Below are 15,728 nucleotides of genomic sequence, written 5' to 3'. Positions count from 1 at the left end.
GAGAGACGTGTGTGTGCGTGTGTGAGAGGGGGTGTGTGAGGATGTGTGCGTATGTGTGTGTTTTGATGGGAGTTGTGGGTGTTTTTATTTATACACACACATATATATGTACATGCATGAATTAGATAGAAAAAAATTCAGTTTTTTGTTTATAGTTTGCTGTAGATGGAATAAAAAAAAGCATTTTGGGTTAGGGTGTGTGGGCGTAGAGACGCGAAAGTGTGTGGGGTGCCTGGTTGTGCTTGCATGTGTGTGATTGTGTATTAATGTGTACTTACCAGCATATTCATCATGAGGATGGGCATGAGGACGACGAAGAGAATAAAGAAGACATAGGTGAGTTTCGATAAGAATACCGTGCCCATGAAAGCATCATTATCCATCAATGAAATAGACTCAGATTCCATGTAGTTTGTGGTAAAGAAGATGGATTCGAAGTCAAACTCGCCTATCATCATGACGAATGTCTTCGCTAAAGAGTATTCAAGGGAGTGGAAGGCGTTCTGTAGACGATAGAGCAATAATAATTAATGATGATAATGATAGCAATGGTAATCGTATTAATCATATTTGGAATAAACTACTCCTCACATACATAATGCAAAGTCCTACTCAAAACGTACATTTTTACTACATGATTTTAGTTATGGGTCGGTCAACTGGAGGTGCACTCCAGCTTTTAATATTACTATGTATTGTTTCACAATTTCTTTTCTGTAATACCCCGAATGTTGATCATGAACAGAAAATAGCGCGCTTACAAACACCCGTATCAAAGACTTATAAAAAAGTTTTATAACATTAAGAAATAGCGATAAAATCATTGTTATGGATTACTTGTAGATGACGTCACAAAGTGGGGAGGAAATACGATATTTGTGCATTAGATAAAAAAACACAATAATTTCCCATTGTTTTTATCAAGTTACATATTGTCATCTATGAATAAATAATCTATTCCATATTAGATCTAAATCTAATCATATTCAAATGTAAGCAAGCATTATCAATAGTTTATGATGCACGAACAAACCTGTGTATGACTTGTTTTATAGAATGGTTGAAAATTTTGGCAATAAATCAATTTTCATAATAACCATGGAGAAGTAATGACCGATATATGGCTAGCGATGTATCGAGTAAATTTGCCATGCATAAGTAATTACCGGCACATTGCAAATTTACTGAGTGCATGGTTACCATTATGTTTTATACATAGCAATGTTTTCCCGGCTTTCAGCCAGATAATGTATATTGTTTTATATTTTTTCTTTCTTTAATATTTTTTGTTTACTTATGCCGATTTCATTTTTGTCCCAAAGTGTTAATCATAATTAGAAATTAGCGCGCTAAGAAACGCGCTTATTAAGCACCTATACATGTTTTGCATTATCATTATAAAAAAGATGATAAAAATTATAAATATAGTCGAATTTTAGATGAAGTCACATGGAGGTCATAAAAATGGGAAACCTTTGCATGAGATCATTAGCACAATCATTATTTTTACTGATTATTTTCCTGCATTTATGTTACTCTAAATGATTTTCTATATGGTTACCTGGCCTACCTACAACTGGCAGGCCAATAATATTCATTCGATCCAACCCATTCTCAATTTTTTAATTTGATATTGTTGATTGACAAAAGTGAATGAATATGATTGACAATCTAACACTGATTCTAGGGAGGGTACCTACTGAACTTCTCTTTCCAAAGTGGATAGATATATCACTACTCTGGAACTATTTTTTTACTGGCGGAAGAATTTTGGCCATTTTACTCTCTCACGTGATGAATTTGATCCTGTCAGGTGTAGCCTTCATAAATGCTGATTTATTTTCAAAATGAGCCGGTCGAGGTACCCTTTTCTGGTCAGATATGGAATGTCAGACATATATTATCCTGTCCACTGGTATTAAACATTCAACCCTCGAATTTCCTCCTTATTTTTTATGAATTTTTTAAAGTGCTACTTTAACACACAAGTCTATGGGAAATAAATTACTGGTACGTGCTACATGTTTTGCAATCCATGTATTGACCTGCCATTTGTTTGGAATGGAAACGGCGGACCTGGTCTCTTTATGTATATATATTATATAATTGTCTTTGAACCTGAATAAAGTCATGATGAAACAACATTGCCATCCTGTGAAGAAATAGTTTATTCCGGATAAGACTCTAGATTTAATTATGATCAAATGTAGGCAAGCATTTATCAATAGTCAAATAATTAGTCACCTCTGTCAAGAAGATTTTTATTCATCTTTTTAAATGTTCCAAAAGTACTAAATACATGATGGATTTATCAAATGGCTACCATTGCAATAAGCACATGGTGGATATACACACCTGGTTCATGAGGAGAGCATAGAATGTAAGTCCAAACGCCATGATGAACATAAACAAGATGAATCCAAACTTCAGGAATGTTCGTGTGATATCTGCAATTTAAAGAAAATTGAAATATGCAATATATTTGTATGTCATACTTACTTTTATTAATCCACATTGAAATATAGAGGTTTTCGATGAATCACTTAAGATATAATGTCGTGTAGCGTGAACAGTGAACAAATAAGACTATTTTCCTGAAGGACGCGGCCCCGGAAGAAAAATAGTCGATCAGCAGCCGCCTATTTTGGTCTTTATCCGCGTCATCCGCATTAATAGGCCAATAAATGTAATTGATCTCTGCTCTGCGCTGTACGCGCATTGCTGACAATAATTTTTTTGTGTCCACGCAATGAATTTAGGCCCCGCCTATCAAGCTGTAGATAGTTTTTGCACCATCCAGTATCTACGGCTCAGCCTCTCAGGGTGCTATTTTCGGCTGTCAGATGTCAGGATTCATCATGTTCATGACATTTTCCCGTGAGTTTGTGACGTCGGCTGGAACTATCTTGCTCACATAACGGTGTTTAGACCAATGGTGACGAATAAAACGCATGTAAGATATCGAGTCTGTCTTGTTGTTATATTTCGCAAGATGGGTAGGTCTAGTGGTTCAAATGTTCACATCAAATCTGAATTGAACCCCTTTCGACTCTTCTTCTGGTGGCTTAATAGCATCCCTCTACATCATGGTCATACACATTGCCGAATATTACCGTATAGGATGTGAACAGTCCCTAGAAAAAAATACATTCTACTTTTCGTATTGATTGATTTAGTTCACCTTACAATGTTAAATATAGTGCAAAGTGTTCCTTTTTTTCACTTCACATTTCCTTTCTCTTAACCGCTTAGGGGCATTTTGAATTTGCGGTATATAAAGTGATTATTAGTATAATCATCAGGTCCTAAAGATGATCTGATGTAAAGGTTTGAAAATGAGAATGAATATCACATCATGACTAGGTCTATATGTATAGTCGTATTGTTCATTGCATAATGTCAACATTTCAGATTTCGAGTGCAGTGTAATGCAATACTGTACACCGTATGAATATTATCAAAGTTATACAACAATGTTAACATTATTCATACACTGTCAAACAATAACACTTATGTCTCCCCAGCGAATGTAGAAGGCAGCGACACCGGCAGTGTTTGTGCCTTGACCATGTTGAATTCTGCATTCGTTGTCTTTTACCTAAAAACATGATGACGTATATTCCTAGTAGTGAAGACCTCCTCATGAAAAGAACACAATTCATCCACGCAAGGAATCCAGAACAGGCTCCTAGAGACCACTTCCAGGACTGATAGAAGAAGAGATTTCAAGAGGAAGGAAGGTCAAAATATTATTGACCATCTACATTCATAAGCATATTATGATTACATATTGTATTTGCACCCTATATAATTCTTATTTCGCAATGTATTTCCTCATACGGATTTGCACAATGCCAAGATTGATAATCTGTTGTGGTGAAAAAAAATTGACGTTGACAAAAGCAGAACAAAAGAACAAGAAGTATAAATTTTAGGAAATACTGAACGTGGAATGAGGATGATTTGTTTATAAGAGTTGCTTTGAGGGAATACGGAAGTTGGATTCAAAATTTTAGGAACGTTCTCTTAATATTAGCTTGTGTTCAGCAGTTGTTCATTTCACGTCGGACTAATCAATAGAGTTCGCTGGCATGTTTTTCTTTATTTGGAACAATATCACCACGGTTGTTCCTTTGACTACATGTAGTTGCCAATCACAATGTCAATTATTGTCAATCGACTTATACTTTTACCTGTATGTAACGACCATAGCTGGCGTATTCAACGTGACCCTTTGGCAAAGTGAATAGGATAGAAGCGATGTATAGGAAGAGCTCCAAATAGTTGTTTGGACTCTTGAAATAGTTCAATCTGTGTACTGCCATCTGTACAACCTGCAAATAAAGATGAATTTGGTGAGTTGGAATCGATCGCACAGTATAAAAATGGTCAATATGGGTTTTGCGATTAACGCCGTATATTTTGAGACGGTGGCTCAGTGAACACTGCTATAATTAAGTCGAATAGTCTTACGATATAGGACTACCTCTACGCATGTGCGAGAACACTTCTATATTTTACCTTGATCATGTCGATAGTTTTCTTCACAATCTTCAAAAAAAGGTAAAAATTTGTCCGGGAAGTGAGCGGCACCATGTTCTATAGAATAGCCAAGTGTAACTTTATAGCGTAGGTAATATTCCCTGGAGAGATTATGTTATATGTTACCAGTGCAAATTTTCAACTCAAACCGTTAACTACAAATGTAGAGAGAAGATCGTATAAACTTGTCATATTTCCTATCAAATAATTGTACAAGTTTTTACATTTTTGATGATCATGTTATATGATTTTTCTTACTCCTACAAAGAAAAGACGTCATTAAGCGAATTCGAATTGCGAATCAAAGATCGGCTGATTAGCTTTGGAACAGTCTAGTCTACCAACTTTCTTAAATACTATCATGCTTGGAAAATTTAGAAGCTATTGACTGACAGCCCATTTATTATGTTAATAAAATCTGACTGTTGTTATTGCTCAACTTGTCTCTTTTAGATATTATCACTGTTGAGTTGTGTGACAAACATGTACATCTAATGGAGCGAAATTGTAATTAAAAGCGCGGTGACCTCAAGGAAAATATGCTATAATCATGATAATGGAATACGCAATATGGACTTGGTACGATTGGATTGGATGAAGACAATGACACATGGCCTACGGCCTATAGGCTTCAGAAAGAAGGGGGTAAAGGCAGACCGATGAGAGAAGGATGAACCTCAGTTAGAGTAAGGAAAAAGGAAGATTTGAGAGAGACCAGGTAGCAAGAGAGGGAAATGACGAGTTGCCGTTATGCTTGCTCACCTCTCGAAATAAGTTCAACACAGAGAGGGCAATAATGACGATGTATCCAAATGTGCTGAAGAAACGCAGTTTCAAATGCGACGCCGTGTCCACCCACCGCTTGCGTCCGTCTGCACGCCAGATGATATGATCGGGGTCCTCGAGGCTAGTGTTGACTCCCTGAACGTAGTAGTTTGGTGGCATGACGACGATGAACCCGGTCAGCATGAAGAGGAAGAGGAGGTAGATGACGAGGGAAGATATGAAGGCGTACCGACCCACCGAGACCCACTTGTGATGCAGGAAGGTGGTAACAACAGGATGGTCCAGAAGGCTCTCCCGTTGAAGGCTTGTCTGAAAGACAAGGAGTAGAAGAAGAGAGTATCTTTAGTATTGTCGTGATTATTTGATTCTAGCTGATAACTAGCTCAAGAGATCTGGTTGACCCCACGTTAGTAAATGAGCCCCTATGAAATGTATACCGTAGATGTTTACCCACATGACAGTTAAGAGAAAACGAGAAAAAACATCTATAATAGAATATGATATGGATGGTTTGGTCTCACAAACTTGAACATTATATTTTCGGGATGGTCGATCTGGCTCACTGGAAGGAGCAAGGTAATCAGGAACAATCTATAGTTGATCAGGTTGAACAACAACGCTCTGAATTCCTCCACTGTATACTCGAAGATCTAAAATGACCCAGAAGGCTTACAGAGCAATAGAAACGTTGATCGACTGACGAAGGTTTTGAAATCATGGTGTACCAGACCCGATTTCCTTGGCGAGCAAGACCGACCAGACAAAAAAAAAATGAGTTGATAATTCTTAAAGTGGGAACATCGCACATGATATCTGGGACCCGCTGCACAAAGAATTGTTAGAAAGCAACGCCTTCAAGCCCACAAGACCTAAACGCGCACTCCTTTTTGGTGGAAAATCAAGATACGATTGACCTTGGAGTTGCATTTGATTTCGCCTCTTTCTGCCACCGACCTTGGATCCCACCATGATCTGAAGAGGATGGTTCAAGAACCGTTCTCGAGGGTCTGAGATGTAAGGCCAGGCACTCCGTTTTAAACGTCCTTTGAGATCAAACTGAGATTTCTCCCTTTTAGATGACCGAGAGCCTCTCATTGTCGATAGCCTCTGATAGACCTTGTTGAGTATGCCTCCATGTTTACCGCCATCTTCTAAAAAGGAGATTGATTGGGATATGATGGATTATGCCTTCCTTAGTTCGGAGTGTTTGATTTTTTCACCTACATGTATTAATATTTCACCGTTGTGCTATAAAGTGCTTCAGAGCTGAACACCAAATTAAATAACGGCAATGATGTTACCGATGCGAGTCTTGTTTCATAATACTGGACTTACAACAGTATGACTGTATGGCAGGTTTGACAATTCGGCAACGGACATGGTAGCAAGGCTCAGTGGCCAACCATAATCAAGGTTCTCGTGATAACTACCATGATGGCAAATGTACCAAAACTGTAAGTTCCTTTGTTACTCAGTAGACTTCATGATACTTTTATTGTTTTCTGTAATCTTCCTCTAGGTTAACGTACAATGGTCAAATCACAGATCGCTCACAGGTGGTTCATTACCAAAACCAGAAATTTGATTGTGCAAAATAAAAAAATAAAACCAATGTGCAGGAAATCTGCTAAACTAGAAATATTGTGGAATTGCTGCGGGTATTCTTAAAGGCTTCTGTTTGCATTGCTAGAAGCGTCAATGTGGTTTCTTATGCGTCAGGGTTCGTCATGCAAGAACGAAAATGATGTTTCACTCAGGATGACCTGCCTGACGTAGACAAGTGACAAATGATATCTCACCGGGTTGTCGGATCCATGTTGAGAAAGTATCCTCAAGGAATTCATAGTAGAACTCTACCGTCACATTCTTGCTTGGTTTAGATGAGTAGGCTCCCCCTGTCAGAGTTATACAACGATCTAGGACTAGTTTCCCGACATCTGGATAACAGAAGTGAAAAAAAATGGTCCAAAGAGCTTTTGTTACTGCTAATATCAATACTTCATCTTCCATGTCTTTCTTTCCTTTCTTTTTTTCATCATCGCCATTCCTCTTCTTCCCCTACTTTTTTTTAATTTTTGTTCTTCGATAACCAACCCAGTATTTAATTTCGGAAAATTGCATAATTCATGGGCATTATGCCACTACCGGCCTTCATTACTACAAAATCAAAGCCGTTTTTTTGTTTTACTTTTCAATAAATCGTCTTACGATGATACGAGAACCAGTGCAATAATTACAATATGTAACAAAGTTGGATAGCATGCTGATAAATACCAGGCATTGATTGGATGAGCTTTCTCATGGGCGTGGTCCTGTAGTTAGTCTCATCATCCAGACTCGAAACACACATCAAATCTCGCCACTTTGAATGGCGAAGGATCAGCTTCGCTACATCCCTTGAAGATACGAAAGGAAAGTATTTATGAAGTATACAACGATATTAGAGTGACAAAAATTATAACAGAATTTCCTTTTCATATTCTACAAATAAAAAAATCACCAACTATAAGTAACCTGCAAACATGAAAAAATTAATTTTTACACCTCAATACCACCCGAGTCTGATAGTTATATTCATCTATAAAAAGTTAAACTTGTCCATACATCATAAGGCTCGATTTCCCGGTCAAATCGTATATTTAGTACTGGGCTACTGGCGATACTTGGGGAAGGGGGGGGGGGGGGGTTGGGAGGAGGGAAGAAAATTGGAGAGGTCTGGGTCGTGAAACTTTATAATACCCCAAATATAAATTGATTGAAATATGACATCATTGTTAGACCGTCTTGCCCCTCCCCCTCATTAAAATTTCTTGGCACCGCCCCTGGATTTCAAACATACTCGAATCCGTTGTCGATTGCATGATCGAGGCAAGTCCGTCCATCCTCGTCACAGACCACAGCATTGGCTTTGTTTGCGATGGGGTCGTCATCTTGACCAAAGAGAAGCATCTCGACCATCTCAATCTGACCATTCATACAGGCATGATGAAGAGGGGTCATCTGATGATTGAAGGCGGGAAAATTTAGGGAAAAAAAGAATCGTAGAAGAGCGTTGTGTTCCTGGCAGGAGGGACAAAAATATCTAACTATAGCCCTTGCTCTTGAAAATAAAAGACAAGCATCCAAAAAGGAAAAGAAAAAAGGGGCACTCTCTCAGACAGATTGCCCCTTTTTTCTTTTCCCCTTTTCTTCCCCCCCCCCCCCCGGCACGTGTACGGACGTGCTCAACAATTATGAAGTGGAGATGTCTTATGTATAAAAAAAATGTTATTTTAGGTATTAATCAAAGAAATCTCATTCTTACAGGGATAATTTCAACTCATCCACACAGAACACACGCACCCATCGACCAGCTAGGAGTTCAACTCCCTGCATCACACACATCCACTCATGCATGCCAAAGCACAACCATGCCATACATGATCACACGACAAAGTCGAAAGCAACAACATTGTGAGAGAGACGGAGAATGAAAGCGTGAGTGGGTGTGTGTGTGCGCGTGGGGAGGGTGTGTGCGGGTGTGTGTGTGAGAGAGAGGGGGTAGAGGGATATGCATACACACACACACACACCCACCCTCACTCACATATAGGTGTGTATGAGAGAGAGTGGGGGGAGAGGGGTATACATACATACAAACACACACACCCTCACCACACCCACCCTCACATAATATGTACACACACACACAGGAGGAGTTCTATCATAGGCCTAAGAGTCAAATCAAGATCTCTTTACTACATAGTTTTCAGCTTGTAATGTTAGCTGAAAATACACCTACCACACAACCCCCCCCCCCCTTCCGCACCCCAAAATGGAATGTAATGATCGGACTTACCTCACACCGATCCCTCTCGTCTATGTGTGCATGATATTGTAGTAGTATACCAACTGCTCTTATCCAGCCGTTCCCTGCAGCCAGATGAAGGGGGGTACGTTCGCCATCTTCCCGCCCATTTCTTGACCCAAAAAAAAATAGTTAAAAAAATGACTGCATTAGAAAATATATGTTTCTTTGTTTTATTACAAAATTGTATCGTTCTTTTTCTGTTGCATTTGTGTGGCACCAAAGAAACAGATGCCTACTTCAGTTTTAACAACGAAATTAATACACACTTTTGATCCATCCGCTTTTTTTTGGGGGGGTAGAAAGCATGCAGGTTCCTTTTTAATTCAGTGGAAGAATGCTTTGGGGATCTAACCACCTCTCCCTAACTGCAATGAATGCATTGCGGGTAATTTGTGATATGAATACGTCGTTAAATATGATTATCAAAATGATGATTAGAACGTCATTATGTGAGACGAGCAGTTCCTCCGTATGTCACGGAATATAGATTACAAAAAATCGACTTTTTAGTGGAAATAATCATAATTAGAATGACGAGAATACTATACTTTTATTAAAATTTTGTTAATAATGATAAATCCATCGAACATAAAAAATCACTTTATTATAATTTTTGTCTTTTTAGAAAAGAACATTAATTTGAATTTATATCACACAATTATGGAGGAGCTGCTTATCTGTGACGTAACAAAAATAAAAACTAAAACAAAAACAATTATATTCCAATGTTCTTGCATGGATTTACATCACACCTTTACCGATAATTTATTTTTACTGCTTATATCACATATTAGCTTATCGTCAGGGAGAACTTTCTTTTTAACCAAATATCCGTTAATTTACTAACTTGGCATTGACATTAGCCCTAGCTTTGATGAGCTCAAGCATGATGACAGTATCGCCGACCTCTGCGGCGTAGTGTAAGGGTGTGTTCCCGCTTGAATCCGTGTGGTGTACTACTGTCTGGTGGGACCAGTTCAGGAGGACCATCACCAATCTAAATATGGTAGGAATTTTGTTTTGTAGTGATCTCTATCATTCATTCAAATAAATTTCATACATACATAATCAAGGAAATATAAAAACAAAATGATAATTGCAGCTGTGCAATACACAAAATAAATAACAGTGTAATAAACATAGCAGGCAAATTGTATCAGAACAGAGACATAATCCAAGATCATGCAAAAATAACATTTCAGAAAAAATTGTATGCAGCTAAAGCAAATAATAATAAGACTAACAACTACGCATTTTGAAAGAATGGATGTATATTGAGCATTCTCCCGTCCCATTAACCCCCACCCCCCCCCCATCAGACCCCAAAGCTGAACTAACTAACACACCAACAACAACAAACAGGAGAAATAGACAGAGGGGGGAGAAGAAAAAAACCACCATACACATAAAGGAGAGAGAGAGAAAAAAAGAATAAACAACAAACCAAAAGACAGGAACAATTAACAAAAGAAAAAAAAACAACGAACCAATAACAGACAGGACAGAGGGCAGTTTACAGTGATCGATCGACTCCATGCACGAGTAGGAATCATGATCATCATGGCTGGAATCGTGATTAGTATAATTCGAATAATGATCAAGATCAAAAGCCTTTGAAATGTGATGATTTTTTCTCAATATTGCTCATATTCTAGGGTATTTAGTTCCCCCTCGAAATGTAAACGTTTTACCCCTTTTCTTCGTAATAAGAGCACGTTTGGTTTGAAATACTTTAATAAGTTCCGGTGTCAAACGGAAACAAGCGTCCTCCCTATAAATTGTGTGTGTGTGTGTGTCTTTTTTTGTTATTTATTTCCATCGATTGACATGAATGAATAAATAGGATTACTCTTTATCTTTAATAGTCGTCATTGATTGATATGTTGATATATTTCTTATGGGTATTGGTGAATTGAACATCATTTTTGGCTAAGATTTCTAGAATATCTCCTGAAGTACAATTGATCGTTTAAAGTGCGTGACTTGTCAAGACTGGCATTGGTCAGTCTCTTGCATTAATTGTAAATTGAATCCTTTTCATGAAGATAATTAAAGCAAGTTGATTGCCTTGCATTCAAGATTATAAATACTCAAAAAATGAAATATATATTTTATGTACTTTTGATAAGAAGGTGAATTTCCCTTCATCTCAGGTATGAAGATTTTGAGATATTCTTACTCTTTGTGTCTGTTTTTGACAGCATCCATTATGAAGTCCATGATATCCACATCAGAGAGTGTAGGGAATCGTATGTCACTATCCAAAATCTGTGGGGATAACATGTTAAATATTCATTATTACCCCAATTTACGTTTTCTACCTCAATTAGTATTCAAAGTGAATTGAATTGAATTTATTACCAAATATTACTGTCAGGTACAATTACAAGGAATAGTACATCACATATAAACAAAACATTTGGTAATTGGAGCTAACATAATAGCAAGATGCTAATCGAGGTTAGCCCCAAATAATGTCATTATCATAGTTTAAACAATAAATTTAACTAAATCTCAATATTGTACAACAAATTCAATACTAATTCTACTTATTACTGTTGCAGAAAGTTTCGATTATTTTCAGTGAACATATTTTACACTATTTACAAGAATAAAAAAACATCTTAATTATTCACAAAATCTTTAAATAGAATTATTTGTTTTCAGGCAGTATTTTACCATATCAAATTAATTATAATCTTCCAGTAGCATTAATTTTAACGATTTGCTAAATGTCTTACGACTGGGGGTGTTTCTAATATTACTTGGCAGGAGATTCCATAAAGTAGGACCAGAAAATGAAATTGATTGTTTTCCCAAATTGGTATTATTTTTAAAATCCGTACAAAATTATGAAAACATTGAAATTGCGAATCTAGCCCTCTAAAAAAATAAATGAATAAAAATGAATTGACAAATATCTAGATAAAAGATTGAATCTACGTTATCTGTACCTTTCAGAATATGAAATAATCTACATTATAGGCGGATCCAGCGGACGAAGCAGCCGCCCAACCCTATTATGGCTCAATAAATTAGAAAAAACAGAAGAAAAGGAAAAAACAAAAAGAAGAAGAAAATAATAAGACGAGAAATCCGTGTTTAAAAGCATGGGCGTCGATCCGCCCGCGCTTTCTATTCAGGGGGGGGGAATGGCTCTCTGTAGTATTACGTAATATTCCCCAGATGAATAAAACTTTCTGCGAATTAACACCATAATTTAAAAAGGTCCCCTTGCAGTCAGTATATCATAAAATTCTGCTCGCGCTTCGCGTTTGCATAATGTTTAATGGGTTACACAATGTGCTCTTCATTAAAGCGGCGCATAAATGGATTTTTTTTCAGATCGAAAATATCAAACAACTTCGGCTCGCTCTTCACATCAGTAATTTATTGAAGATACTCATTCTTTTCGTTATTTAAAAAAAACATATAACATCTAATTTTGGGATCTTAATCTAAAAGAAAAGAGCTCGCGCTCCTTGCTCGCTTGAATTATTTAGTTAGATATCTAATCTGCTAATTGCAAGAAGTACTTAGAATGTCCAGTTTTCAAATCGAAAAATTACTATTTTTCACAATGTTGAGTGAGCTACCTATTCCCCTTATAGTGGTAAATATTTAATTTTTTAGGTCGGAATAGCAATAATTTCCCATAGATTTTTATTTTATTTTTTTTGACAATGGTACGTACCTTGCTGAGACTAGCTGCCTTATTGTTTGCTGCTGCCCATCTATGAATTTCCGCTCCTACCTCATGGTGTTTTTTACTTGAAGATACCATACAGACCAGGAGTACGAGAAGGGCATCGAAACTGTCGTGGTTAATCGCCACTTGCAGCGGGGTGAGATAGGTGGAGTCGTGGATGGTAATTTCAGCACCACTAGTGACGTAATAATGATGATGATTATAATTATTATTATAACCACTTTCGGATTAAGGGGGAGCACAGCCGACCCGTGCCCACACCCCCCCCCCCCTCGAGAAGCACAATTAAACTTTGTAATGTAAATATGCCATTAAAACTAAAGTGTGCCCCTTTGTTTTTGCTTGTCAATTTTCTTTTGTGGAAAAAATGTCCTTAATTTGGGGGTGAAAATCTTTTCTTCTTTTTATTATTATTGTTGTTGTTTTTACTACTACTACTACTACTACTGCTGCTGCTAATTTTACTACAACTACAACAACAACTACTACTATATGAATGAATGGAAATACATTTTTAGTCTTCGTCATTTTCTTATAATAGGCCTCTATGCATAATGCTAATTTTATTTAAATTACTATCGTAAAAGCATTCCTACGAATTACATATTACAAACATTTTGCTAGGCTAATCTCTGTCAAATTGACATTTTTTAAACTAAACAAAGATTAAAAAAGTTCCTTTATACTTGGATAGAAACTAATATTAACATTGTCATTTCAGACGTCAAGGATGATGTCACTTTGTTCCCTTTAAATCAATAACTAATAAGGCTAATAATTTTCAAAGTATTAAGTAGGTAATTTCTCACTTTTCAAAGAGAAATCTTGCAACCTCGGGTCTATTCTGGTGACAGGCTAGATGAAGTGCTGTCTGTCTGTCCCTGTTCTCACGGTTCATCGACGCGCCTCGGCAGACGAGGTCCTTGACGATGTCGAGATGACCCGCCGAGCTCGCCACATGGAGGAGAGTGTTTCGGTGATGATCGACACTCCTCACCAGGTCGTCTGAGAGTCAGTGACATAAAGATAAAGAGGCAAAAGGTAAGGGAGATAGAGAGGTGAGAGAGGAGGGAAGAAGGCAGACACAGAGAGAGAGAGAGAGAGAGAGAAAGAGAGAGAGGGAGGGAGACAAACATAGACAAGAATAAGAAAGTGAGAGGATTGCATTTTTATGCATTATTATCATTATAATTGTTAATTGTTGGGCGTTACCTGTGCGGGAAGCGGGGGGGGGGGGGGGAGGAGCGAACTGAAAGCTTATGACCCGCAGGTCTCTCCTCCCGATATAACTGATCATGATTGGGGGAGTGCAGGTGGACCACTACACCATGTACACTGCGGTCTCCCCTACTCTTACACGAGGAGTGCAGTTACTATTTGAAGTGTTCATCAAAATGAAAATCGAAGTTTGAATGAAAGTCATCAAAGAATGAATTGCTCTGATTTCACAACCCCAAGATCGATTTACTTAGCAATTTCCAATACTGGATTGTTGAAAGTGACATGCCCTGGTGGTATAAGGCGCCTGATAACGCGATGAAAGTCCAAGGTTCGATCTCTGGCACGGTCTATGACCAAGGCATTTTGTCTTTTATCGAATAAATGAAAATGCTAGAAGCAATGCACATATACCACACGTTATATATGTTTATTATCTTTGACTGGAACAGGATCTTCTGCAAAAAGAATTAGCACAAATTCAATATATTCAAAATCACGACTTGACTCCTAAAGTGGTTTTGCAGCAAAGTGCACATTTCCCTTCAATAACAGTATTACCATTTAACAAATCATTAGACAGTGTTAGATGGGAATTTCATCCTTACGTCAGGTAGCTTAAAACACTAGAAGGAAAGAACATATTATTTTTTTTTAGTATTTAAGTTTTAAAGAAGATTCATCGATGAGAACGTAATTATGAATATCTAATATCTGGCGTCAGTTACGAACTCTGTAACTATCATAAATTCTATTAATTGCTCATGTCAATAATCATAATTATTTAACGATTTTTTTTCTAGACTTAATGATGAAATAATGGGGGCTATTGTACTCAATACGCATGTAAAATTATGGGGGGAGGTTAGATGAGTTCCTAGTACACAAGTCTATGGAAAGCAGTTCGTATGCGTACGTGCGTCAATTTGTAAGGATTTTCTTCAAAATGACATTATTTCCCGAGTCTATCAGTTATCAGATTCACGTCAGGGCAAAGTTTCATTTGAAATTTATAAAGCAGGCACATTTTCCATTTCAGGAGAGCAGTTTGTTTGCGTGTGTACAGGTACTTCCATTTTCAATGATTTTCTTCAAAATGATATTGACATATTTTGAGGTTCTAACAGTAATCAGTTTCACGTTAGGGCAAAGTTTCTATTTGAATTGACAACTCACGCACATTTTCTATTTCAGAAATGGGGACTATTGGGGCACTTATATATTTTTTTAAGTTGCAATCTGATGTATGAGCAGTCTTTGGGTTTTCTGAAACTCAATTCATCAATACTGACATCAATGACACCGGGCAATGACACACATGGAGAGGCATTCATAGAAAATAAAATACGTTTAAATTTCAGATAAACAACAAATGAAAAGATACGTGTTAAAGTTCATGCAAATAAAATGAAAGGGATGGGACACACTTCAACGACTAGCAATTTTGTCAAAAGAAAATTTATTATCTCGCCCCAGGCCTTTGTCTGCCGTTGCATTCATGAAGCCTGTTTAGGAGAATGGGTTCTGGTTCAAAATTCCTGTATCTTTCTATCCTTGAAAAATGACTTTGCAGACTTAACCTATTTTACGTGTTTAGGATGATACATGCTGATGAAACCTGTT

At 37.3% G+C, this 15,728-nt stretch overlaps 1 protein-coding gene across 2 annotated transcripts in view; it reads right to left on the bottom strand.

Annotated features, from left to right (window-relative positions):
- Positions 1-15,728, bottom strand: part of LOC121413880 (transient receptor potential cation channel subfamily A member 1 homolog) — a 50,300-nt gene that overhangs the window by 12,217 nt on the left and 22,355 nt on the right. The window contains exons 3-16 of one of the 2 annotated variants that reach the window (XM_041606858.1): positions 13,697-13,892; positions 12,873-13,062; positions 11,358-11,446; positions 10,026-10,175; positions 9,167-9,287; positions 8,168-8,328; positions 7,603-7,724; positions 7,128-7,265; positions 6,295-6,479; positions 5,305-5,637; positions 4,194-4,334; positions 3,599-3,707; positions 2,356-2,447; positions 279-503 (exon numbers count right to left, since the gene is read on the bottom strand). In XM_041606858.1, the coding sequence (XP_041462792.1) occupies positions 279-503; positions 2,356-2,447; positions 3,599-3,707; positions 4,194-4,334; positions 5,305-5,637; positions 6,295-6,479; positions 7,128-7,265; positions 7,603-7,724; positions 8,168-8,328; positions 9,167-9,287; positions 10,026-10,175; positions 11,358-11,446; positions 12,873-13,062; positions 13,697-13,892 (2,252 nt within the window). The remainder of the gene's footprint in view (positions 1-278; positions 504-2,355; positions 2,448-3,598; positions 3,708-4,193; positions 4,335-5,304; positions 5,638-6,294; positions 6,480-7,127; positions 7,266-7,602; positions 7,725-8,167; positions 8,329-9,166; positions 9,288-10,025; positions 10,176-11,357; positions 11,447-12,872; positions 13,063-13,696; positions 13,893-15,728) is intronic. The other variant, XM_041606859.1, reaches the window with a different exon arrangement.

Source organism: Lytechinus variegatus, chromosome 4 (genome assembly GCF_018143015.1).
Source record: "Lytechinus variegatus isolate NC3 chromosome 4, Lvar_3.0, whole genome shotgun sequence".
NCBI lineage: Eukaryota > Metazoa > Echinodermata > Echinoidea > Temnopleuroida > Toxopneustidae > Lytechinus > Lytechinus variegatus.
This window is presented reverse-complemented; position numbering and strand designations above follow the sequence as displayed.